At 46.8% G+C, this 26,807-nt stretch overlaps 1 protein-coding gene across 2 annotated transcripts in view; it reads left to right on the forward strand.

Annotated features, from left to right (window-relative positions):
• MOB3C (MOB kinase activator 3C) overlaps window positions 1-24,320 on the forward strand; it is a 50,222-nt gene extending 25,902 nt beyond the window's left edge. For both annotated transcript variants that reach the window (XM_067567797.1, XM_067567796.1), the window contains exons 3-4: window positions 8,804-9,006; window positions 18,190-24,320. In XM_067567797.1, the coding sequence (XP_067423898.1) occupies window positions 8,804-9,006; window positions 18,190-18,219 (233 nt within the window). In that variant the 3' untranslated portion in view covers window positions 18,220-24,320. The remainder of the gene's footprint in view (window positions 1-8,803; window positions 9,007-18,189) is intronic.
• Window positions 24,321-26,807: the final 2,487 nt, after the last annotated feature.

Below are 26,807 nucleotides of genomic sequence, written 5' to 3' on the forward strand. Positions count from 1 at the left end.
ACAGAAGTATGGGTTGGATGAATGGACTATAAGGTGGATAGAGAGCTGGCTAGATCATCGGGCTCAATGGGTTGTGATCAATGGCTCGATGTCTAGTTGGCAGCTGGTAACAACCGGAGTGCCCCAGGGGTCGGTCCTGGGACCGGCTTTGTTCAACATCTTCATTAGTGATCTGGAGGATGGGGAGGATTGCACCTTCAGTAAGTTTGCAGATGACACTAAGCTAGGGAGAGTGGTAGATACGCTGGAGGATAGGGATAGGATACAGAGTGACCTAGACAAATGGGAAGAATGGGCCAAAAAAAATCTGATGAGGTTCAACAAGGACAAGTGCAGAGTTCTGCACTTAGGATGGAAGAATCCCATGCACAGCTACAGACTGGGGACCGACGGGCTGGGCAGCAGTTCTGCAGAAAAGGACCTGGAGGCTACACTGGACAAGAAATTGGATATGAGTCAGCAGTGTGCCCTGGTTGCCAAAAAAGCTAATGGCATATTGGGCTGCACTAGTAGGAGCATTGTCAGCAGATTGAGTGAAGTGATTATTCCCCTCTATTCGGCATTGGTGAAGCCATATTTGGAGTATTGTGTCCAGTTTTGGGCCCCCCACAACAAGAAAAATTGGAGAGAGTCCAGCTGAGGGTTGGAGCACATGACTTATGAGGAGAGGCTGAGAGAACTAGGCTTGTTTAGTCTGCAGAAGAGAAGAATGAGGTGGGATTTGATAGTTAACGGTTGCTATCTGAAGGGAGGTTCCAGGGAGGATGGAGCTAGGCTGTTCTCAGTGGTGGCAGATGACAGAACTAGGAGCAATGGTCTCAAGTTGCAGTGGGGGAGGTCTAGGTTGGATATTAGGAAAAAGTTTTTCCCTAAGAGGATGGTGAAGCACCGGAATGGGTTACCTAGGGAGGTGGTGGAATCTCCATCCTTAGAGGTTTTTAAGTTGTGGCTTGACAAAGCCCTGGCTGGGATGATGTAGTTGGGGTTGGTCCTGCTTTGAGCAGGGGGTTGGACTAGATGCCCTCCTGAGGTCCCTTCCAACCCTCATCTTCTATGAATCAGTAGCGGAGTCTGGAAAGTGTTTAGGAATCAGTCACTATGTATGAGGGCTTGTCGTCCAAAGCGAATTACGCTCAGCTGAATTAAAGCCCCCTTAATTCAGTATCGGTGTCCATGCAGGGATTTAATGTGGTTTAAGAAATCCAATTTAAAAGTTAATTTAGATTAATTTTCCTGAGTGTCGCTGGGTAGACTACTGCTGAATCGCTCCCCCTAGTCAAAGCGAATCCTGCAGGGTAGGGCTATGGGATCACCATAGGGTATCATTTCAATTGTCATAGGGCAACCGTGTGGAATACAGAGAAAAAAGCGGCCGGCCTGGATTTTAGCACTAGTCACCACCTTTGTGGTTGGAATTATAATAAATGATTGTTATTTATATCAGCATCTGGAGCAGCAGCTCCCAAACTGACCCCAAATGGGGTCACTCCAGCCGCAGATGAGGTCACGGCCATCATGACCTGCAGCATGACCTCGCACTCACCGTCTGTGTGCGAGATTGTCCAGTCCAGAGGATGCTGTTTTGTAAAGCAAAACGGCGTCCTCCTTGCGGCATGACCCGCCATGTCCAGTGCGTGTGAGGTCACACTGCAGGGAGGACACCATTGTTAAATGGCAACTTCCATGCTGTCTGGGATAGTGGGGAAACAACACCTCTGAAAATGGGGTCATGCAAGGAAAATGTTTGGGAACCGCTGGCCTTGAAGTCACAACCAAAATCGGGGCCTCCCTGGGCTAGAGAAGAGGGGGCCTATTACCTCTCTGCTCCATAACGGGAAACCTCTCCAGTAAGCAACCCAGTTCAGAATTGATAACCAAACTCATCCCCCCCTCGCCCCATGTCTTCAATCATGATTTAAAGCTGAGCATCTGGACGCGCAGAGTCTGTGCTCCTGGGACTCGTCAGAAGTCAGGTTCGATCTTTTTCAGAGGGGACTGATTTGGGGTTAGGGAAGGTGGTTAATGTCTCAGGGATGGCTAATGAGCTGTCAGCGAGGCAATTTTATCAGGGCAGCGAAGATCAGCTGAAGGGAAAGTGCGTTAAGCATCATGCAAGCCTTCCTGACACCAGATTCATTATAGTTTAATGGCCCTTTGTGCCTCTGGGCTGAAAAATCTTCCCCATGTCTTCTCCCTGGAAGGCTCCTCATTCTTCTAATAAGGATGGATCTAGAGGGAGGCTCATTTAGATCTGGATCTCCCTGCCCCCGTGGGAAAGGACGATCCATCATTTTAGGGAGCAGCTGGGTTAAGACCCAAGATGGGATGGCTTGAGGAACAGACAGGCGAGTTATTTATGCAGCCCTACAAGGGTCAGATGAGATGTGGCTCAGCGTGGAATGTGCCTGGCACTGGTGTTTTGTTCTCACTGAGATGCGGTGACTGGCAGGGGCGATGGCTCGTTCCCAGAAAGAACATGCATCCAATTTAGATTCAGGGCCAGAGGAAGTTCAGCTTCCCCAGCTCCCCACTGATGGTGAAAAGAGGCGAGGTTGGCATATGTGGCTCAGGAACTTGCCACCTTGTGATGCTTTGCCGCCCGCGCTGAGTGGCTGAACGTTGCCGCAGTGGGGGTAGAGGCAGCAGGATGGTAAGAAACCTTCGGGGCTTTGAAAATTCACAGCAGCACATAAAAAGAGGGTGGTAGAGGCTTATCAGATTTCCACCCTGCTTCCTGCCCAGAGGAAGGCTTTTTAATCATCTCGCAGGTCACCCCGCTGAGCAGATCCTGCGTACCACAAACTGACAGCTTGCCTCTGTTTTTAAATACTTTGGCATAGCCTGTGTTAAGACTTGCATCTGAGCATGATGGGGCTATACATTCTCCTGCATCACATCTCCATGCTTCAGGTCATTTCTTGGCCATCTCAGGGGTCAGGAAGGAATTACTACCTCCCATGCACTGTTGCCCAGGTGCATTGTGTTTACTTTCCCCTTTTATCAGAAGCAAAGTGGCAGGAATCTGGACTCGATGGGCTGGGATAGCAAATTCTGCATTCTTACTCTGAGCTCCCTCTCTAGGATGGTGCATAGTTTTTCAGATATAAAGAAGTCTGATGTGGCAGCTATGCAGTGGCCTGCTAGACCCACGTGATGGGAGGTAGGGGGCGATGAGAAGGGACATCCCCCCATGTCAGAGGACAGTGTGATGTGGAGATTAAAGTTTCAGTTATGGCTGAACATCAAGCATGTGCGCAGGGATGGCCCGGCCAAATCCGTTTTTTCTAATTTTCCTGATGCCACCTTCTCTGATGACTTGGAAATCTTTCTACCTTATTCCCCATGACTGTCAACGTCCCCAGCACCCTCCAAATTAAAGGCAATACCAATTCGAGTGCAACAACAGGGCATCTGCACATGTGTGTGTTTGTGGGGAATCATAACACTGTGACGCCTTGTGGCAGAAACATGGAATAGTGTCTCATTCTTGTGCCGTGGTATCTGGAGCTGATGGGTTTGGTGCATGGGAGTTTATGCGAACATTTTTTCCCCCCGTTTTGTCTTGTTGGGAGTTCATCCCTACAGAGGGCTGTGCACTGAGCTAGTGATCTAGCACAGAACTAGCACAGACCTAGCGATCAGCGGAAGAACCGTCTCGCAGAAGGTGATGGTGGAACTATAAAAATTCTTGGCCACGTGATTGTTGATCGTTTAAGGAGAAGGTTGGGAGCGAGCACGAAGAAGTGACTCTGGCTGGGAAGATGTCATCTCGGTATTCTCAGTAGTGGATTCCTCCATCTCCTGGTCTGAACAGAAAACTTCCCTTTCCTTGCCGTCACTGGTTTGGTGTCTCAAAGCAGTTGAGAATCTGCCCTCTGCGGTTTGCCCCTTGCCTAGCGAGAATTGGTCGGTGAGGTAGCTGGGTGGCACCACCTTTCCCCCGGTGCAGGGGATGTTCTCATGAAGGAAGGACTGCAGTCAAAGTGTATTTACACCCAGTGGTCCCGGTTGCTGGAATGTCCCCTTAGAGCTATTGGCAGCCAGATGTCAGTATTAGCAGCCCTGGGGCTGCTCTAAAGCACGGATAGGTCAGGACTGGTTCCTGGCCAGCTCTGGGACCAAGATGGTGTAAAGCTACCTTTCTACTCCCTGTGGTCCTGGTCCAAGTATAAACTCAGCCAGAGCAAAGAATCTGGTCCTCTGGCAATACTACCTCTGGGAAACTGTTTATTTCCCACCCCGACCTGCTTTTACCACGTTCTCTGTCTGATTTTATTTCCCAGGCGCACTCAAGGCAAGCACCTCCCTCTGGTTGTTTGCAGCATCAACTAAAACTGGGCCGGTGGAGCATATTTCTTCCTTGCTTCTTGGCAAGCACCTCCCTCTGGTTGTTTGCAGCATCAACTAAAACTGGGCCGGTGGAGCAAATTTCTTCCTTGCTTCTTGTTTTGGTCGGAAAAGGAAGCAGGGAAGCGGGATTCGTAACCGACGCTAGGTAACGGACACAGAGCTGCAGCAGTTGGTCTTTCCTGCACGGCAGCCCCTGGCTGAGTCCCTGGCAGTGTTATGAACACTGTGTGTCTCTGAAGCCCGGCTGGAGAGCAGAGGGTGTTGCTGACTGGTAATGCCAAAAACACACACTCATGGAAAGTCACTGACCGTGATGGATCCCCTTTATTAAAGGGAGCGTTGCTGGCTGCTGGTTCAGTGTTTTCCAGCCTGATCTTGGTCTGCTGGGGCTGTGATGTTCTGCTTTCCCTCTGTAAGCTGTCACAGCAGCTCTGTCTCCAGCTCAGCTGCAGATCTCAAGTGTTTTACTTGTTGAGCAGCAGAAACAAATCCAGGGCTTGATCCAAAGTCAGTGAAAGACTCCAGTAGGTGGCAATGGGCTTTGGATCAGGCCCAAAGAGAGAGCCCCAGCTAACCGAGTTCCCTCCAGGCTGGGGGACACTGACCGGGCTGCTTGGTGCTTTGCTATTATGGACAGCAAAACCGCTCACCTCGTGGAATCACCTCACAGCCACGTTCCTCAACAGACAGACGGATGGGTCATCTTGACAATTAAAGGTGTAGGTCAAAGGAAACAGATTCCTAGCAGTACATATAGATTGCTAGCCTGGGGCAGGGCCCGGACCCAGCCACATCTTCCCTTTAGAGCACTAAGGATGGAAACTGATGCCTTTGATCTGACTTCTTAATCACCAAATGAATAACGGGCCAGATCCTGATACCTTCACTGAGTTTTTTTACACTGTCAGGATTTTGTGGTCTCCAGTGCAAGGTTTGCATTATTGTGAAATTTACGTCTTGGCATGTGGTTTGGTTTTCTTAGAGGCAGAATTTCATATATCTCAGCTACATCATTAGTGCTCTCAGTCTCCAGGCAAGATCAGGGCTTCCTTGTGCTCGGTGCTATACAGGAACATAGTGAGGGAGAGTTCCTGCCCCAAAGATCTTACACCTCAAATAGATAAGGCAGGATTCTTAGCTCCGTTTTACAGATGGGGGAATGGAGAAATGAAGTGACTTGCCTGTGATTACACACAGTCTGTGACGATGTCAGGAACACAACCCACAAGCCAGTCCTATAATCCTCTACAGTCAACACAATCCTTTATTGTCCATATGATAGTTTAGTTTTCTCACCGTTCACCCACCTTCCATGAAAGCAATAAAAGATTTGGTGCAGAATCCTAGCCATGCCTTTTCTTATTGATATTCTGCAGTTCAAATCCCATCTCATAGTCTAGCAAAAGGGTAAGAAAAGCCCTGAGTGCTAAGTGTGTTTTAGTTAAAGAAAACACTGGACTAAATTCTGCTTTGTTATATTTGTGCAAATCGGGTATAATTCTGTTAAAAGCCAGGGGAGTCTCTCCTGATTTACACTAGCATAAGTGAGAGCAGAATCTGGTCCGTCGGCACTACAAATGGCATGAATTCTAAGCAGCTTTTTTAATCAATGTATGGGATGGGGACCCCTGGATGTGTTGTGCTTAATCTTTATGGCTTTGATGGTTTTCAGAGCTTATGGTAACTGTATGTTTTTGGAAACGGATTGCAGTCTGTGTGTCTCCTCTAAAGTACATCTAGGATTTAGCCCAGCGGGGGTATTGACAGCACTCTGAGTTTTGGCCTTTGAAGTGCTGACTTTTGTGAATGGAGGATTATGGAAAAAAATCGCTTGGTTTTTATTTAATTTTATTTTTTAAAAATCTCTCTTGCTGAAGAAGCCAGCGGTTACCCAGGAGGAGAGCAAGCAGCTAGTGCTGCTTGTAAACAGAATTCCTTTATGAAGTACCCTTAGGCTATGTCTACAGCCTATGTTGGCATAATTTATGCCACTCGGGTTCTAAATAAACCACCCCCGCTGCGAGACATAAATTACACCAACATAAGCATTTGTGTGCACAGCGCTATATCGGTGGGAGAAGCTCTCCTACCCCTATAGCTTCTGCCACTCATGGAGGTGGGTTTTTTTTAATGCCGATGGGAGAGCGCTCTCTCAGCATAGTTTGGAAAGAGATGTGCTGATGGCGTTCACAGAATACCGCGTCTGTAGTAGCTACACTCAAGCAGAGGTTCTTGTGAATAGAACTGGTCAAAACTCAGGATTTCCGTTTCATGGGGATTTTAGACATTTCAAAATTTGTTTTCATTCCAAAGAAATATTTCCAAAACTTCCCACCAAACAAAATTTTGAAAAATCCCAGTTGTGGGAAACTTGTCATCTGTCTCTGTTCTCTTCTTCTGAGACTTGTGGGGTATCTCTGTGTGAGGCAGACGCTTGTCAGGTGAGAACAAGGTTGAGATCAGCCCACATGTTTCACTGTCAGCTGGTAGATATTTAGTGAGTACCAGGTTGGGCTGGATTTGACCCGGAATCATGTAGGTAAAATTCTCTAGATCCCCTGAGCCTCTGAGAGGAGGTTGAGTTGTAGAACATGGACAAGGGGTAGATCTGGATTTACAAAACACCTACTCTAATCTACAGATGAAGCCAAATTTTTCAGTTGATCCCTATTTAACATCACCTCATCCAGGGGTAGTCAATAGGCGGAGGTGGGCTAAATCCGGACCACCAGGCACTTTTGAACGGATCCTGAAATCTTTTTATTACTTCTTCTTCTTCTTCTTGTTGTTTTATATTATTTTCTCTGGAGTCTGGATCTTGACTGTACTTTGACCAAGAAATTTGGACCTTGACAAAAAATAATTGACTATCCCTGACCTAGCCCCTGTTCCTCTATCTAGCACCCTTTGGCTGCTAGAGCAGGACAAAACGAAACCCAGACTAAACACCAAGATCCAGGGCCAAACTTCACGGCTTGGGCCTACCCTGGTTGTTGGACTCACCAAGATCCGGCCCTGATGCATTTACCGTGGTTAAACAGTAGTGGTTTATGCACTAATACAGAGAGCGCTGCTGGACTATGGAGAACGTGATTGTTACATGTGATCGATCACATTTATCGATGCACCGGGGGTTCATCTGAAGATGCAACTCCACTGAGATGTCTTTCAATGCCCGTCTGTGCTTCATTAAGCTGGGTGGCTTCACTGATTAAACGGCCTCTTGCTAAGTTTTCAGTGAGGCGTGATTTCAATGTGGGGGACACAGCATAGGCCACTTAACAGCACGGTGCAGGAGACAAATGTCTGGCTGCTGGAGCTTTCCTCAGTGAAAGTGGTGCCTGAGAGGCAGTGGAGGTGAAAGAGTGCCATTAATGGGGCTCTTATAGTCATCCTTCTTATTCCCCACAGTGCAAGCTTTTGTTTTTCTTTATAAAGCCTTGTTATAAAAATCGATCTTTGGCGTGGAGACCGAAGAACTGCTGCTTTAATAATAAACGCCTGTTACAGGAATTTTGTGAGCCTTAACTAGCTATTGTCTATTAAGAGCTTTGAAGGTTGGCATTGTTGTTGATAATTATTTGCATTACAGTAGTACCTGTGGGGTCCAATCAGGCATCACCACTCCATTGTGCTAGGTATTGTGCACACCTTTCATGAAAAAGACGGTTGCTGCGCTTAAAGAAATTACAATCTAATCCCCCGATCCTGCAAACCCTTAAGCACTAGCTTACCTTTCTGCGCTAGGGGGTAGAGCTGCCTGAAATTTTTTAACTGAACAATTTTCCCATTGGAAAATGTGGCTTTGCCAAGATTGGACTTTTCTGCCAGAAAACATTTGCTGGATGAAATTGCCCAGATAGGAGAATCGAAACAAAACCCAGCATTTTGAACGGCCACCGCAAAACTAAATCAAAAACTGTCACAGTGAGATTTTGTAAAATTGTTCTTTGCGTCCAAAATGTTGTAATTTCCCAAGTTGATCTTTCCAATTAAAAAACCCTTTTTGGTGTTTTAATTTTTCACATAGCAATATTTTTTACTCCTTTGACATTTGATTCTGATTCAGAACGGAAAGTCATTTCAAAACATCCTATCAAAGAAATATTCTTTTTCCTGCACAGCTTTTAACTATGGTCCTGAGCCAAAGCCCCATGAGACTCTTTCCAGTGACTCTAATGGAACGACTCACAGTGCATAAAATTAGGCACTGTTATTGTAAAGACTAACGAATGGGTTAAAGTGTAAGATGAGAGACAGTAGCTGGACACAACAAACAGATGGGAGAAGTGCCAGGAAACAGTGAAAAGATGGTTGCCAGTGTAATAAATAGCGAGGTGGAATGTGCCGTATTGTTACCGTAATGATGAGGTGTCACGCCTTTCAAATGTTAGTTGTTTGGAACCTGTCAAATGCTTAAAATCTGACAATGGCTTTTGCTTCTACCTCCCAGGGGTCCCCTTCCCTAAGAACTTCCAGCAGGTGTGTACCAAGATCCTCACCCGCCTCTTCAGAGTCTTCGTCCACGTCTACATCCATCACTTCGATAGCATCATCAGCGTGGGCGCCGAGGCCCACGTCAACACCTGCTACAAGCACTTTTACTACTTCATCAGAGAGTTCAGCCTCATTGACCACCGGGAGCTGGAGCCTTTGGTAAGAAGTTGCCTGCTTCACATGGGATTCACCCCTGTGCACGAGGCCTAGTCCCCACTGAAGTCCTTGTCCTCACCTTGATGGCCCTTCAACATTGAACTTGGCCTTTCCTTTCCGATCTAATTTATTATTTTCACATTGACGTACGGCCAGCAATGTCTGCCTCGATCGCCGTCTTCTCCATTCTTTCCCATAAGCGCCTCCATGCTTCCTCCTATGCTGCACCTTGCGCTTAGGAAGAACTCTCCATCAAAATTCACAAAGCCAACACCTGATCTTCTTTGTAAATCACTCCTTAAACCCTGCCTCCACCACAATGCCCACAGATGCATTCGGATATTGGTTAGGCTGATGACCACAGGTGGCTACTGAGATCACCCTGACTCCTCACCTGTGCAGATATACTTCTCTGTACCGTTGTCTTGCCCTCTCCCGCAGTTTCATGTCTGTTTTATTCACCTGTTGTCTATATCCAAGCTTGTGAGCCGTCCTGGGACAGGGTCTGTCTCTGTGATTGTACAACATCTAGTCTAACAGGGCCCTGATCCCTGGCTGGGGTCCTTACATGCTACCACCATCATAACAATAACTTAGGTCAGCTCACCTGGTTGGACGACAGCCATGGTGATGAAAAGATGAGTGCAAAGTACTTCACTTATGAAAGAAAAATCAAATGCACAGCTACAAAACGGGGGGAAAACCAGTTAGGTAGTAGCACTGTCGAAAAGCTTACAGTGGATCACAAAGTGAATATGAATCAACAGTGCGATGTTGTTGCCAAAAAGGTTGAGTTACAAATAATTCTGGGCTATGTTAACAGGAGTGTTGCGTGGAAGATGCAGGAGGTAGTTGTCCCACTCTACTTAGCACTGGTGAGGCCTCCACTGGAGTGCTGTGTCCAATTCCGGGTGCCGCACTTCCGGAAGGATGTGGACAAATTGGAGAGAGAGTCCACAGGAGAGCAATAAAAGTGTTAGAAAACCTGACCGATGAGGAAAGGTTCAACGAACTGGGCATGTTGCTTCTTGTGAATAGAAGATGGAGGGGGAACCCGATAACAGTCTTCAACTATGCTAAGGACCAGTACAAAGAGGATAGTGGTCAATTGTTTTCTAAGTCCGCTGAAGGCAGGACAAGAAGTAATGGGCTTAATCTGCAGCAAGGGAGATTTATTTTAGAGATTAGGAGAAACTTTCTAACTACAAAAATAGTTAAGCTGTTGAATAGCCTTCCAAGAGTGTCATGAACCCCATCATTGGAGGTTAACTACAGTTGGCCAAATGCTTGTCAGGGATGGTCTAAGTTTACTTGGTCCTGCCTCAGTGAAGGCGGTTGGACTTGATGACCTCCTGAGGTCCCTTCAAGCCCTACATTTCTGTGATTCTGTGGATGCAGAGAACTGTGGTGACATAAAGGGTCATTCCAATGGACATGAGCACAGAGTTCCTCCTTCATGGATCTGACTGCAGGCTTGGGACGTATATTCATGTCTTTAACTCCGCTGGCCTCCCCTACTCTCCTGCTGTGACATTATTTCCTGACCTGATCAGGGTTCCTACTCACTCGGTATAGGGCCAGATGGCTTGTGCAGGGAGTCCTGGAAAATCTAGGTCTGCTGGAGGTTTTGGGGGAAAAAAGAAACACATCCATGTGCCTAATTAACTATCCTACCTGGTCACTTTGACTCTGCCTCAGGTTATGGTAGATCAGCGGGCCGAAGAACACTCAGGTGACAATGACATCCCTATCAGGTCTTTAAGATGCACCAGTTCTGGTCTATATCATCCCAACAGCCTGGAGTCCCGGCAGTAAGCACCTCCCCATGTTAGCGCCACTGCTCTTCTTCCTAATGACACTAATCATGATGAGCTTGTTCGGTATGGATGAGATGTGGCTAAATAACTATTTCCGCCCCTTGTGGTTTATCCTGAACTGACTCCCAGCTACTCTAGGCCATGGATGTCGTGGCTGGAATGTGGGGCTGTGGCCTGGAGATGCTAAAAGGTTTTCAAAACAGATGATTTATTTGCCAGTAGTAGGGGTGGTTCATGGGTTCCACTGAGGCCATGAGAAACTGAGCCACTAGGTGCGACGATGCCAGTGTTCATTGGAAGGGCAACAGGCCAGATTCATCCTTGGTGTAACTTCATCTTCTTTGGTTAATGATGCAGGGTTGGTCTTTGCTTTGAGCAGGGGGTTGGACTAGATGACTCCCTGAGGCCCCTTCCAACTCTAATCTATATTGCTTGTTGTGTCTCTTAATTGGCATCCAACCACTCGAACAGACCCAACCATCTGTGATCGCTCGCGTGCTCTGTGTGTGACACCTGGAGGCAGAGGGAATGGCTTAGTCTTCGGTAAAACACTCTGACTCCGTGGTTCGAAGCCCAGTGAGGTAACTTATTCTTCTGAGTTGGAGAAAGTGAGTTCTGTGGTCATGGGGTGTATAGGCCACTAAGGGGTTAAAAGGGAGGCCAGCTGCCTCCACAGCCAGAGAGCCACCAAGGAGAGACTCCTTCAGCAGAAGAGCGGCAGCAAGTCGGACTTCCAGAGAAAGAGGATCAGAAGCTGTGAGTCTGGGGAGAGACTATAGACGACTCAGCTGGAGTTCTCAGAGGAAGCCACCCTGCACAGGGCCAAACGACTGGTGGTGGGGTGAGGGAAACTGAGGTAGTTGCCATGACACCACGCACAGCTCCGAGAGGCCGCTGGCTGCCAAAGGCACCCCGGACACCTGCGCGATTCGCTCCCTTTCAGAAGTGATGGAAAATCAAGGTCCCATCCGCTTTGTGTGGTCCGGAAATAACCCAGAGCACGTCTCCTATGAGCAGGGGATCTGCCTTGGGTTCCAGCTCCAAATTTGCCCTCCCCTGGACTGTGCGCTAGCTGGCTGCCGCTCTAGTCTGCCCCAGAGATGGCTGCATTTTGCCCGTGTGGCGTGTACTGTGTAGAAGGCCAAATGGTGCAGCAGTGTGATCTAGTTGGTAGTTTTATAAAATGCCTTTCTCGGCTTTACACATGAAAAACATGGCTCATTACTGCAGCTGAGACTTCAACCAGGATCCTGTGGGCTGCGGGGAGCAGCTGCACCCCCAGAACAGCCCCCATCTGGCTGAGACAGTGGGAGTTTGGCTACGCTTGTCTCAGTTGGGAGCTGATCTTTCCCACATCTGGCCCCAAACACTCTTAAAGAGCAGGAAGCTGAAGAGGATGAGAGGAAAAATAACATTGCTATAATAATCCACTTCCCCTTCCCCAGTGCTCTTTCCTTTAAGACACAATAAGTGGATGTTTCAGTACTAACATCCTTGCAGTGTTACAATAAGTCGCTGGTCTTTGTTAATTTGGTGGTGGTGGTGGTGGGGGGTTTAATGGCTGTGTTCCAGTGTGAACTGTAAGAATAACAAAAGGATATTTTGTACCTAAATAGCACCTTTCAGCAAAAGACCTCCATGCACCTTCCCAAGATGAATGAACTTATCTTGCTTTTCAGAAGGAGGAAACTGAGGTAGCGAGAGAGAGACTAAGTGACTTGCCTGAGGTCACACTGCAAGTCAGTAGCAGGGCCTGGAACAGAACTTTCACGTTCCTGCTCTAACCACTAGACTACACTGCCCCTGCTCCAATCATTCTACTCACAGATGACTTTCAGGCCACAAGGGACCATTAGGTCATCTAGCCTGACCTGAATAACACAGGGCAGATTCATAACACTACCCATGGTGACACAGATTTCTTTCTTGCTTGTCCTGGAGGATGAGGATGATGCTCCTAACTAGATATTTGTTGATGTTGTTCATTTGGAACATACGGCTATAGAACCTTCCTCCAACCCCCATGCAGGCTGCTGCTTCCCAAATCCGACCAGGCTACCGTGGTTGTGCGAGGCCAGTCTAAGCCCCTGTGCAGGTGTGCGCATGCACAGTTAGACTAATTACCGTTTTCTCACCTGCCACACAATTTAGCCTGGAGAATATAACAGCTGAGAAAATAAACGTAGGAACAGCTGGAATGGCTCAAAGCAACGGGCCAGTTTGTGTGCAGGCTTGACAACTGCTGGCTGCGTTTCCTCACACAGGCTTGTCGGCCCTTTTAAGTGGCGAATTGGGGAATGCAAGATATGCAGAGGGCGGCTGTATCGGAGACCCTTTCTCTCTGCCCTGGCGCTCTCAGCCTAAGGAAGATTGCTCCTTTTTCGCTCCTCTGACCCGGTGGAAGCTTGAATAGGCTATAATGGCTGTCTCCGCTATCATAGCCTTTTCCCCTCAGGCGTTTGGACTAGAACTGCCCCACAGCTAACCCTGATGATGATAAACTTTCCCAGCGCGTGCAGGGACTCCAGTCTCCAATGGGAGATCTTTGGGGCAATCTCTCTTGGGGACAGCATGAGCAGAACGCATTAACGAGGCATCAAACCCGAGGCTGTTTTTATGGGCAGCCTGAATTCTGTTGAGATGGGAAACTGGGATTTCCCCCCCCCCCCCTCCTGCACTGTTTATGTGCACTTGTTCATGTGGAAAACTATTTAGCAGCAGCAGCAGCATTTAACTTTTGTTTGACAGAGTTAATCACCTAGGTGATTTCTGATATATCTTTACATATCAACCCCATCTTCACCACTGATATATTTTCTGCTACATTAGAAAAAAAAAAGGGGGGGGGGAAGAGACACTTTGAAGCTGAAATTGGATTTTAAAGCGCAAGACTTTATGGTTTCTAGTTTCTTATGACCTCCTTGGTGATATCACCAAGGCAACTCTTAAAGGGGTACTAAGAAGCTGTCTTATTTTGCTGCCCATGTCTTGCTTCACCGCTACCCTGCTTTCATTCCTGAAACTTCCAGGGTGTCTGAAGTCAGATCCAGTTCAGAAATGAAATAAAACACTCCTGCCAACCTTTCTCTAGCAGTTTTACAAATTCCTCTCAAATAGATGCTCAGCTGATTGTGAACCAGAGAAAAAAATCAGAAACTTCCTCTCCTGCAGCAAAATGATTTAGCCGAACTATTGGTCTCATCTAGTATGAATCTGTGATCAGCAGAGCACCCTTGAAGTCAACAGGTGATGCTGATTTCCACTAGCTGAGAATCTGGCCCATCTAATGTATCTGGCCTCGAAAGACAGGTGGATTGCAAGGAAAACGTTCCATTTGCCTGAACAAAGCTTGCTTTCTACAGATGTCTTTTCCTGCGTACAATGCTTGTGGCTAAGGGCCAGTATTTATCCATGAAGGATATGAACAAAGCATACACTGCTCGCTGTGTCAGAGGAGATGGAAAATAGGGCAATCAGGCTACTGGTTTGGGGGAGTAAGCTGGTGGTAATGGTGCACGTGTGGCTGTCTTTCTTCCCCCCCTAGTGATTAGACCACGTAAAGAGGTTTGAGGTTGCTGTTGCCGCTGAGCTAATTGCCTGGGCTGCTTAGCTTAAACTGTAAAGGCTCTTGTGTTAAGACCCAGAGATTTTGTGTTGGCCCGGCAAAGAGCACTTAGCTTCTGTTTGTGTGCATGTAGAGATGTTTTGTAAGGGGGCATTCACAATGCAGAAGCAGCATCTTCCCAGTCCCTACCAGCACTTCAGCGTTGCCTTCTTAGAGGAGTTTTTCCCACTCATCGTGCTTTTCTGGGACTGGCCTTTCAATTTGGCACACAAATCACTGCCATCCTGAAGTGGTCGTTTTGCGACTGGCTGCCTCCTTGCCTCCAGCTGCTACGCATGTGGTGTGTCTTCCCTTTCTCCGAGGAGATGACACCTTCTCACAAAGATGCGGCTGATCCTCAAGAGCCATGCTGGGAAACTGAACATTTAAAAAAAAAAAAATTAAATGGCGTGGGATCTTTAGTAAGGGCCGTGCTTTTCTCTGGGCTGCCTACGTGGGGCCCAATTTTCTTTTTAAAGATTTTTATTTTATTTAAACAACTCAGGGGAAGGAGGGAACGTTTCCAAGCTCTCAGCAGGTGCAATGCCCAGCCGGATAGACCCATTCAGCCTACCATTTAACCAGATGCCTCCTTCCCCACCATGCTTCAGCTAGTCATGATACTTCTTATTTTTTATTAAAGCTCCAGCTCCTGGAGTCCTGTGATTATGTGAGAATCTCCCCCCCCCCCCTTTTTTTAAAGAAGGTTTCTAGCTCTCATGGTTGTGGAAAAAATCTTGAAAGCATGAACTCTAAAGACTCACAAGACAAGTAAAAAAAAACCCCTAGTATTGTTTTTTTAAAATCTCATGCTTTGTAAGACAATCTCATCATTTTGAGGGACCTGGCTCAGGACTTTTGAACCACAAGTGTTGGCCATACTGAGGCATTGTAGCCAGATGGTATGTAAATCATGCACTGATCTCCCTGCTGTAACATTTAGCAGCACAGAGTGATTTATAGGACACTGTCCCTGAGGAATTTAGCTGGTTTCAAAAACTAGTCTCAGGTTCCACACCTGTCCCTGAGTCACTCTGTCAGTCCTTTTGATTTTTACCATCCCGCTTTCTTTTCTTTTTCTTTTTAAATGTATTTTCTCTCCCCTCTTGTATGATAGCCAGTTTCTTTTGTTGCAGGCTATCTGACGATACAGGGGGAACTGATTTATTGGTAAAAAGGGAAGAAATAAAATATCTTTTTCTCTAATCTTTCAGTTATACTAATCTTAGGCTTTCTTTATAATTTAGCGTGTTTTTTTGACGCGGCCCCTTTAAGGATGAATTGAGAGCCTTCATTTTGAAAATGTGTTCACTTCTGCGATTATTAAATAACATTCTTAAATGATGATTTAATGTCTTTGTGTGTGCCCACCATATAAATAACATTTCTTCTTCTAGCTTAGTAATGACCCTATTTTAATGACAATAGATCTCCAGCAAGTAATTAGCTCTGCATGCTCAGCGTTTCTTTCCTAAAAGGGCCATCTCTGCATGCTGATTTTTTTTTTTTTCCCTTTTCCCCCCCAGTGATTTATTTTGCCGTGCTAATTAGCAGCCCAGCAATGAGTTCTGTCTTAGTAGTGATAGGCTCTTGGGCTTCTTCTTAAAGAAGGCAAATCATTAGCTTGATAAATATGTGTTTTAACAACGTGATCATTTTAACAACTTGATTTAATCATGAGACAAATCTGCCGATTCCCTCCTTAGGCATCTAGTGGTGTCCAGTCCTGTGTCTCAGCTGTCAAACCCTTTCCCTTCCCCCAAGGAGTTGGGACCAGAAGTGCCCCCCAGCTCCTGGAAATTCTCCCACCAAATCCCAATGAGCAGTTTTGTCCTATCAGCTCCCAGTCCTCAATCCTTCATTCACAGGTGTTGTCTGATTGGAAACTACGTAGCACTCCGAGCGCTAGATGATCAGTGGCCTGTTGATTATAAAAGTTCACCAACCTGTTACTGAGATTAAACAATTGCACATGTAGGACCTAGACAAAAACAACGCATCACAATGCAACAATGCTTTGGAAGCAGCAGCAGCAGCAACACAGATTAACAGTAATTCACATTTATAATAGTGCCCAAAGGTACCTCCAGCACCACTGCAGTCCAGTTGCTTCTGAGGTGGCATACGGCAGCCAGTCCGTGCACAGGGCCCATCCAAATCTGATTTAAGCCAATGGAAACGCCCTTGTTGACTTTAACTGGAGTGAGACCATGCCCTGGAGGAGCTGCACAGAAGGAGAGGAAAAGGAAAGTTTTGGATACAGAGAGCAGGGCAAACCCCTTCTCTTACGGAAAAGTATCGTGGGATCTTCAGTGCCCACTGATTGAGACACTGTGTGAACTGAAAGCTCTGCGTTTAGACAGGCCCACTCCAACTGGTTTTAATGGGTCAGGAAGGCATCCATCCCCTTGCAAGAGGGGCTCAGCCCTGTGTACAAATGGGCTTGAAGGGCCTGCTCCAAAGCCCATTGATGTCCATGAAAAGACTCTCCTTGACTTTTTGGTGGCCGTTGGATCGGAGATTATGCTATTGGGAACAGGGGCTTGGTGATCGGTTCAGCACGTTCTATGCCTCATGAACAGCTGCCAGGCTATGAAGACCCTCAGCCTTAAAGCTGTGATTGAGTGAAGCAATTCAGCACGGGCGTCAGTCCCCCTGCTAAGCCCCTGCCTAAGTGCTTTGCTAAATGTGTGAAGGTCGTAATAGGAGATTCTTAGCGGAGTGCAGTGGGTGCAAGTCAAAAGGAGTTGAAGAAATGAGGGGTCACTGCTCTCTTCGCAGGACCAGACTCTGCCATCCTTTCTCAGAGCGAGAAGCTCTGCGCTCTCCAGGCAGTGAAGGTGAGGAGTAAAGTGTGGTTTAAAGGGAGGAAGGGTATGAGAACGTGCCCCACAGAAAAAAACAACCCGAACTGTTCATACTGAGATGTTTTTTCCCTCCTTGGAACATTTTTATTGTATTTCCAAACCAAGTAAGGTGATTCAGTGAATAAATCAACCAGAACTAGGCGCGCGAGAGGCCCCGAATGAACTCGTATGAAGGGGGTTTATTTTGCAAGCCCTGCTTTAGTTCTTATCTTTTTGAAACATATTCCCAGCCAGTGGTGTACTGAGGGGGGGCCAGCCTGCGATGGGGGGGGGGGCGGGAGAGGGGCGCTGGGCCGGCCCTTCACCATGCGCAGGAGGCGGGGGGTGCAGGAGGCTTTGAGGGGCACCCCTCAGTACTTCCCCCTTGTGCATCATGAAGGGTCAGTCCAGCCCCCCCGAGGTCGGGGGGGGGGGGTGAGGCCACCCCCATCCAAGCTGGTGCCGGGCTATGGGGTTGCAGTGGGAGAGGTGGGCGCTGCATGGCGGCTAAGTGTGGGGAGGGGGGCAGCAGAGCCAAGGCTGCATTTGTGTTCCCCCAAACCTCACCCCCCCGTTGGTACAGACACCCCCTCTCTGAGGCAGCTGTGGGGGCCATGCTGGGACCCCTCCTGCCCTACACGAGGGGAGGCACATGAGGCCTGGAGGGGCGCAAATGTAGGCTTGGCCCCTGGGCACCGGAGACCCACAGCATGCCACTGTTCCCATCAGCAAGCCAGCAAGATCAGATTCAGTATTATCCTCTAGTGGAAAACACTAGCAAGACAGAGCATTGGAGAGTGAAGTCATCCGTTAGCAGGAAGTTTCTTCCTGGTGCTTTGTTAGTGTGGAACGGCCAAGCTGGCTGAAATTTCCCCTTAATAAAACACGCTGTTTTGTGCATTTCTTTTTTTCCATGCAGAAAGAAATGACGGAGCGAATTTGCCACTGAAGTGATTTCTGCAGAGAAGTTCGCCGGTCTCACGTGGATGAAAATGCGGGATTATGGACAATCTGACTCCAAGGTCTTGCTGTCGAGATTTGAAATGCACAGAAATACGAGTACAGCTTCAGAGCTTTATTGGGCCGGGGCTAATCTTACATTTACAGAAAAACTGTGAACAGTGTTTATGTTATCTCAGTCTCTGTTACGTGGATGCTTTATTTTTAGAAACCGTTGGCCAGAACAAGGATAGGACAAGTGTGGGATTTTGTTTTTGTTTTTAAATACAAACGCACAGATTTCATTCTCATCCCTGCGAGTCCTAATCACCGGCTTCTTTATTTCCCTACACACCTGCTGTGTCCTCTGTTCTGTGGATCTCCTTTCATTATGGCACTGATGGCTGGAGGGCGACATCCCTAGCTCGATGCTCCAATGATGACATCTGCTTGAATCCTCCTGCCTCCTGACTAAACACCCCAAGTCCTGACTTCTGTCCCAGCACTGTAAAATCTGAGCTGGATTACCTGGCGCTGGTGTCTTCTTTGGTTGATGCAAAATCCTGGTCAGCAGAGGCGTAACCAGAACTGATTTTTTGGCAGGGCCTGTGTCTGACACCAGCTTTGTGTCACAAGTGAAACAGAGGCTGATAAAAGCACGGGATGAATTGCTTAAAATCTGATTGGGTGGGCCTGCTTTCAGAGTGGGTGGGCCAGGGCACTGGCAGGGCATAGTGCATTGTAAAACCTTCTCCAGACGTCAAAGCCCTATGGAACTCTGATGCTCCTTTTGGTGCCTGACCAGTTTGTTGCAGGAGTTTGTCAATTGCTTGCCACAAAGCAACTCCCTTCTCTCTTCCAATCTTGTGCAGTCTCCAGCCCTCCAATAACTGCGGTCCCCAGGAACTAGTCTGCAACAGCAATGCTGACTAGCGTGCTTTACTGGTGCATTGCAGATAGTCTCCCCAGCGGTTTCTCCTTCTCCCCGTAAGTCATTAATAGATTATTTCCAGAGCCTCCAGTGAAGCTTTGATTTTAAAAACGGAGCCCTGGTAGTCTCTTTCCTCAGAGTAATGTGCCCCCAGAGAATATCGCTCTGATTCCTGCGGCAGTTTTCCCTTTGAGCATTAAAGGGTAGCTATGGTTTTAAAAGCGACTGTAAAAATCATGTCTCAGTGTTCCTTCTTAGTTCTTCCTCAATAACTTCAGCATCTAATTGGCTGGCTTTTCAGGTCGACCCTCCCTTTCTCCCACCTTCCCAAACCATCCTGAATGACAACCCGCATTGCAAGTGAAACTTGGTTTCTGCAAATCAAACCGGGGGCCTGCTTCGTTTCCAAGCACTGATGTAAAACTGGCGTGAGTCTGTTGACTTCCCTTGAGTCAGCCCCGAATCATGTGGATGTGGATGACAGGAGAATTCGGTGCTTCTGCATGAGTGCAGCATCACTTCCAGCACCACCTGCAACATTTGCCAATGACTCTGTGGCTCAAAGATCGGACTCTTCAGTCACCGAAGGACCCACATAAAATATAACCTGTGAAAGAGATCGTCCTCGACCCCAAGGGATCATCGACAACAGCATCACTGATGTTAAAGACCCTGGAATCGGAACGAGGCAGGTTGGCAGCATCCCCTCCGTGCATGAGCCAGAGCAGAATGCAGCTGGCTTTGTCTGCAAGCGTGTTAGCTCCACAGTGCCAAGACGTGTCTTTAACAGCAGCTAAGGCGATATGGTTCATCAGACACAGAGAGCCAAACCTGGAGCCCTGACTCAGCGCATCGTCACTCACTGAAGTCAACCGGGGGCTTTGCCTAAATGAAAATGGAATGAACCCTGAGTAAAAACCACATGACTCGGCCTGTAGAGAGCAAATACTTGCAGTATCAAGATGATGGGCCAAATGCATGGCTGGTGTAAGCATTTACTACGCCTTTGATGTCAATGGAGTTATCCTGGCCTGTGTCAGTAGTGAATTTGGCCTAAAGTCTTCAGAGTCACTTAGGTGAGCATGAGGTGGTGGAATCTCCATCTTTAGAGGTTTTTAAGCTACGACTTGACAAAGCCCTGCCTGGGATGATTTAGCTGAGGTTAGTCCTGCTTTGAGCAGGGGGTTGGACTAGATGACCTCCTGAGGTCCCTTCCAACTCTAATATTCTATGATTCTATGACTTCACTTGAATGGGTTGGAACTCAATTAATGAGTCCATGGACCACCTAGGACTTCACAGCTGTCACTGTGCTGCTTGCCATGGCCACAGGGAACTTCCTGGGTTGAAGGAGGGATAGAGTGCAGACCTTCCTGCTTCCGAAGCATGTCCATGTCCCAACTTCTGGAGCTAATGGTAAAATTCAGCTAGTATAGGGCATATGATGCAGAGTGGAGCAGTTCCAGTTCCATCCAGTAGAGGGCAGGCATGCACAGACACCGGCCAGGTCATGCCATTATTTACATCCTTTAATAAAAAACATGCCTCATATTATCCCAAAGTAGTTAAAAATTTATAATTCAGTTCCCTAGCATTCCGGCTTTTCAGTGGCACCTTTTGCTCTCTCCTGTTCTGCTGCACTGCAGAGCCTTCGAAGACTCCACGCAGGCCGTTTCTTTGAGAAGGTTTCCCTTTGACTCGTGTTCTGAGCAAATCATTTAGGTGGGTGCCCCCGTTTGTTTTTCCACTGTAAAGGGGCGTAGGCTGAGGGCCGTTTTGTGAGTGGAGATGTCGGGGTAGTGGCAGCTGCTGGGGGCAGAAGTGGCTGGGACAAGACAGTGTCCCCAACCCATCCTGCCCCCTTTGGAACGTCTAGCCGTATTGGCAGTGTTAACGTTCTCCGGCACCTTGTGCTGAGCCTGCACAAGTACAGAATGCTCCCGTCTCTCCAAATAGCATGGGGAGCATGGATTTGATCTGGCTAATCGAGAGGGCAACCTCTCCCCCCAGACCCCCCCAGCACTCTCCCTGGTGCGAGGGGAGGGGGGAATGTGCATACCCAGCAGCTGGGCCGGGTGGCTAACCGGGGGGAGTCGCATGCAGGCAGTTGTTTTGGGGGCAGGGACAAGGAAGAGAGCCGGATAATGCAGGGGTTCAGATCATAGGGTTTTAGATAACTGGAAATTTACTATACCAGGATTCTGGTAGCCCCCTGTGCAGGTGTGCGAGGAAGGCTCCTCTGGCACCTTTGCACATCTGTGCACTAGCAGCCAGGGTCTGGACACAGGGAAGGAGTTGAATAGCTCACTTAGAAATGGTCCTAAAAGGGTAGAGAAATACATGGGGGGGGGAAAGCACCAAGAATTACATTTTGTTTACACCCCCCGCCAGCTTCAGCCATGCGAAAAGGAGCTGCAGAGCAGGGGCGGTCGTAGTGACTAGCACCGAGGGAACTGATTTCCTCTGTGATCTCCAAAAGTCAAAGGTGCTTGTTAAATAGCCGGGCGTCTAATCCTAGCCCTTGTGGATTCCTTTAGCTCAGCGGTGGATCTTGTGCTTAATTAAAACTCCAGGGACCCTTTGAAATTGCAGTGAAGTCAGTAGTGTTATGGGATGAATTTCACCCACGCACATCCTGGTATGTCAGTGATGGGTCACTGAGACCTCTTCCTTCCGAACAGGGAAGGTCGGCTACAAAGAAAACCATGGAACAGGGCTGGGTGAAGTTCAGCTGATGTGGTTTGCGGTAGGGAAGGCGAGGAGGATTGTGGGAACAGGAGTCAAAACCTCAAGAAGCTGGGCAAAACCCCTAGTCGAAACAAGCTGGTCAAAACTTGTAGTCGAAACAATTTTTCACTGAAAAATGGCTTTTTCCTCAAAATGGAAATTTCCATGGCAATGATTTCCCCTCACCTCTCCCCCCCAGTAACCAAAAACTGAAACATTTTGGCCAAAATCCCCCCCCCCCAAAGCTTCAGTTTTCAATTAAAGGTTTTTTTCCTTTGGTTGGCTTTTTAATATAGCAAGGGTGTAAGAAGAGCCAGTGGCTGCAGGTTGGCACTAGACAAATTCAGGTGGGAAAGAAGGTGTATATTTTTAACAGTGAGCGTCATTAGCCATGGGACCAACTTACTGTGGGTTGCAGTGGATTCGACATCATTGGCAATTTGAAAAGTTCTGCTCTAGTTCAAACAGGAATTATTTCAGAGAAGTTCTGTGGGAGGCCAGACTAGATGATCACAGTGGCGTTTTCTGGCCTTGGAAGCTACTACTCTGTTATGGGGTTTGGTTTGGTTTTTTTGACAAAAACCCCAAAACTTTTTAAGGAAAATGGAGATAAAACCAAAAATTTTCATGGGAACAAAAGATGCCCCCACTAGATCTGGCTCTGTGTTTGGGGTTCATACCGCGTCAGAATCATTGAATCTGGGATTTGAACAGAGGCCCAAAACCGCAGTCAAAATGCAGTCCAAACTGCTGATTTTTTTCATCTGAGTTTTTGACATGAAACCATATGAAGCTGCGAGTCCTCCTGCAGCACCTTAAATCAGCCCCAGTTCCACCAAAACCAGGCCTGGTTTCCCCTGGAAGATCTGCAAATCTCTATGGGAGCCAGAGCTGCATTTCAAGGGCCTGAAGCTGTAAGATGATCATCCTCAGGACAATCTGTGACCCATCTTTGAGCATTGAGGATTGACACACCTCATGTTCAGGCTCCAGGTCTTTATCAAAACTCCAACACCAGGTCGCTTTAGGTGATGTCAAGTTTTGTGTCAAGTTTCATACCGCTGTTATCTAGGAGTTAACAATCTAGTCGCTTCTGGTTTCCAGGCCAAGGTTACTATCGGGCAACTCCACTGAATACGGCCCATTTTGGGTAAGGGATCTTTAATATGTTTACAGTTGCAATATAATATTGACCCACCATCATCGTCCCGCCATTCTCAGTGTCATGCAATTCCCACTGACTGTGTGTGTTTAAAACCCCATGTAGCACATTTAAACACAGTCGTGACAGTCATACATATCCCGTCTTCCTTACTAACCAACCCACCAGCTGCTGCCACCTACGGGGATCATTTTTTCAAGGAGCAATATTTCCCCTCTTGACCCTTAGTGAAGGTAACTTCATTCTCAATGTGCCATGGAGCATCATGAATAGATTGTCATGGTGACAGGGTATTCTAACCAGGCCAGTCTCATTTTTGCAGGTATTGTCATGGTTTCTTCCCCCTTTGTGTATAGAACTGAACCCTTCCTTTGAAATGTTTTGTGGAGGACTTATGGCAAAAATGAAGGACAAAGGATTTACAGAAAGGAATTTAGCGCTGTGTCACAGAATGATGATTCATCTTCCTGTTACTGCTTCAAGAAGGCTAACCGCAAGCAGTGAGTCGGTTTTCCCACCTTGCAGAGGGGAGGGGGGTATTTCCCCGGAGAAAAATGGGTTATGTGTTGTTTCGAACTCTCTGGGAGTGTCCCATCAGAGGAACGTTCTTTGCTTTGAAGACACACGTTGCATGACAAGTACCGCGTGTCGAGATCTGAAGTGACGGTGGGAAATCATCATGGGAAAAATATTTTCTGATTAGCTCTCTTGGAGTTGAATGCCTCAGACACCACTACTGGATGTTGTCTCCTTAGCAGAATCAAACCTTGCATCTTGGTAGATTTTACTATTTAAACTCGGATGGACTGTTAAGATCACACTTTAGAAATTCCGCCTGTCATGCACATAATACCTACTAAGTAGTGCTCTGTGATGTTGTCCTTTTGACAAGAGGTGAAGTGATTTCTTTGTTTTTTGGTGGGTTTTTTTGTTTTGTTTTTTATATATCAAATGATCTGAGCCACCGTATAGTTAAGTTTGTCTCTTCTGGTCTATTTCTGTAGAGGTTTTTTACCTTACATGACGTCAGTATTTATATCATGTGCTGTACTGTTTTTTGCTTATGAAATTTGAATGTCAAAGCCAGTATTCAAGTGCACCAGCAGATTTTTGTGCTCACTGCACTTATTTTGTTTTTAAAATCTTGTGTGTCAGAATTGTATTTTTTACAGAGAAACAAGAAAAAAAAAAAGGAGCAAGAAGCAGGGAAAGTGCCACTCCAATATTTTATGCATAAAATAACGGATAAAATTCCAAATGTTCTCATTTTGTTACTGATTAAAAAAACACAAACAAACTGGTGTTTTTCATTTTTCACTGGTTAACTTGTAGTAGTAAGGTCATCAGAACAGTAGACCAAAATTGGGATAAGTCTAACAATGGACCTGATCATGCGGTCCCAAATCTCAGTGATTTCAGTGAGCTGAGCACCTCGCGGGATCAGAAAAGCGGTATGATAAAGAAGACCCTCAAACCACTGCTGAAAATTGGCTTGGAGTGTTAACCCCACTGATGGAAAATTAATGCCTGAGGCAAAAAAAAACCAAATAAGGGATCAGTTGAGAAAGGGAAGACTAAAGCCCCGTGTGACCTGTCTGTGCCTAGGGAGTAGCCCACCTGAAAATGCCAATAGCAGGCAGGCTGCAAAAGGAGAGCAGATTCTCCCCAAACTGGTGGCTAACACTGAAATTAGACTCACTAACCAGTCACAAACAGTGCTCCTGATTCCCCACATTGGTTTGCAAGAAGCCTCAGAAAGAAATACACAGCTCCCTTTATTGCATTTTAGTCTCTGGCTCCCAATAGCAACTAGGTCCAGTAAAGTGAGAAGTTACTTAAACTCTGCTCAGTAAATGTTCTCCTGATCCCCAAAGAGTCAGCCACATTACCAGCTCAATATAGGATTGGTTCTTACCCAAAATACTACACTGCCAGCCAATCCTTTCGTATCTAAAACTAAAGGTTTATTATAAAAGGAAAGAAACAAACAAGATGAGAGATGTTAAATTATCAAAGCAATCAGATACATACAAATGACTTCAAAGTTCATATATATCAGGCTCTTAGCAGAACTGTGGAGTTTGCAGGCTTCTACAGTTTCTCTGGAGTATGTCCAGTACCTGGATGGGTCTCAGTCCTTTGTTTCACAGCTTCAAGTGTAGAGATGTTAACCCAGAGGTAGGAGGCAGGAATGAAGACAAAATGGAGATGGTGAAGCTGCATTTTATAGTTTCTGCCATGAGGCTTGTACTTCCTTTGTCCCAAACACAGCCAGGCAGCACATGATGTGGAAAAGCCTCAGAGTCCCCTGTCCATAAGCGTGTTCCTACATGTCCTGATGATTCATAAAGTGTAACCCCTGGGTTCTTTCCCGGGGCTCATTGTATAGTTGATGGTCCTTGATTGGCCCCCAATCAGGCTGGCCAGTGCTGAGGCCAATCTGTTGGGGGGTGTCACCCGATAGCACAGCACAAGTTTTAGCCACAGAAATATCACACACATTCATAGCTTACAATACAAAGATGATACGCACACATCAATGAACTGCTTACGTTCAGTAAATCATCACTTTTTCCAATGGTGCTTTACAAGGAATATTCTGCAAGGTTTGTTGTAATTTTGCAATATTGACATCAAGGATATTATAAATGGTCACCCCTAATCCAGACCGCATCAAACCCTGGTCCTGCAAATATTTAGGTATATGCTTAATTTTAAGCATCTGAGTTTGTCCATTGTCTTCAACGGAACTACTTATGCACTTAATTAATTGCGTGCAAGCTTTTGCAGGATTGCGGATTGAAAGCCTCACTTGTTTTCATCGTGATGTGAGTTTCACAGAGTAAGCGTTTCCGGCCCTGTGTATTATTTAAAATGAATGGAACAGACAAGGCTGGATCCAGATTTCTGTTACTTCCGTGTAAATCCAGAGGAAATCGACATGTGAGTCTAGCCTATTTTGTTTTACTTGGAATTATCCAGACTTTTACTTCCCTATCTTTTGTAAAGCGCTTTGAGCTTTCTGGATGAAAAAGGCTATAAAGGAGCGAAGTATCATTTAATTCCACTAATTTAGCCCATTTGTGTGACCCAGTTCCAGGAGAATTAGGTTCTCTCCAGATGGCATATGTGAACAATGTTGGAACTGGGCTAGGAGACAGCAGCATTGTAACTGGGTCACATGACCAAGCTGAAGCCCTCTATGTCGTTTCTAAAAATCGAAAAAGTACCCAGCCCTTTATGTTTTCTGTGCTCCACTTCTCTCACGTGAATTGGAGAGGGAGGCAAATTTTACTATTGAGTCCGTCAAGCTAACACGCCATTGAAAGTTAGCTCTTGGATTATGCCTGGTGGTGATTTTTTTTTTTACATTACTTGTTAGCTGTATTATTTATCGCGGCTCTACTTGATGAAAAAACGTGTTAGGTTCACAATAAATGCCCCCCTTGTGCCAATGAGCTTATACATGCATCAAAACACTGGGGAAAATGTCCTTTTAAAAGGAAAAGCTGGAAAGAATTGGTGTCACTTTTTCTGCTGTACAAAATCTAGGCCCTGACTGGGTTGAGCTTTGCAACCTGTGCATAGCCCCATGGATTTCTGTGAGCCTGCTCAGTTTATAACATTAAACCCGGGCGTCAGGCTTGGCCGGACTGGGGCTGAACGCTGCATAGCCTGACGTGCAAAGGTGCGCTGAGCGTCTGCAGCTCCTGGTGACTTCAGTGGATTTCGAAGATGCTCCGCATGTCTGGAAAGTTTTTCTAGGTGTGGAGAACGG

Source organism: Emydura macquarii, unplaced genomic scaffold, assembly GCF_026122565.2.
Source record: "Emydura macquarii macquarii isolate MOO-44397 ecotype Brisbane River unplaced genomic scaffold, CSIRO-AGI_Emac_v2 contig_2805, whole genome shotgun sequence".
In the NCBI taxonomy this organism is placed as follows: Eukaryota; Metazoa; Chordata; order Testudines; family Chelidae; genus Emydura; species Emydura macquarii.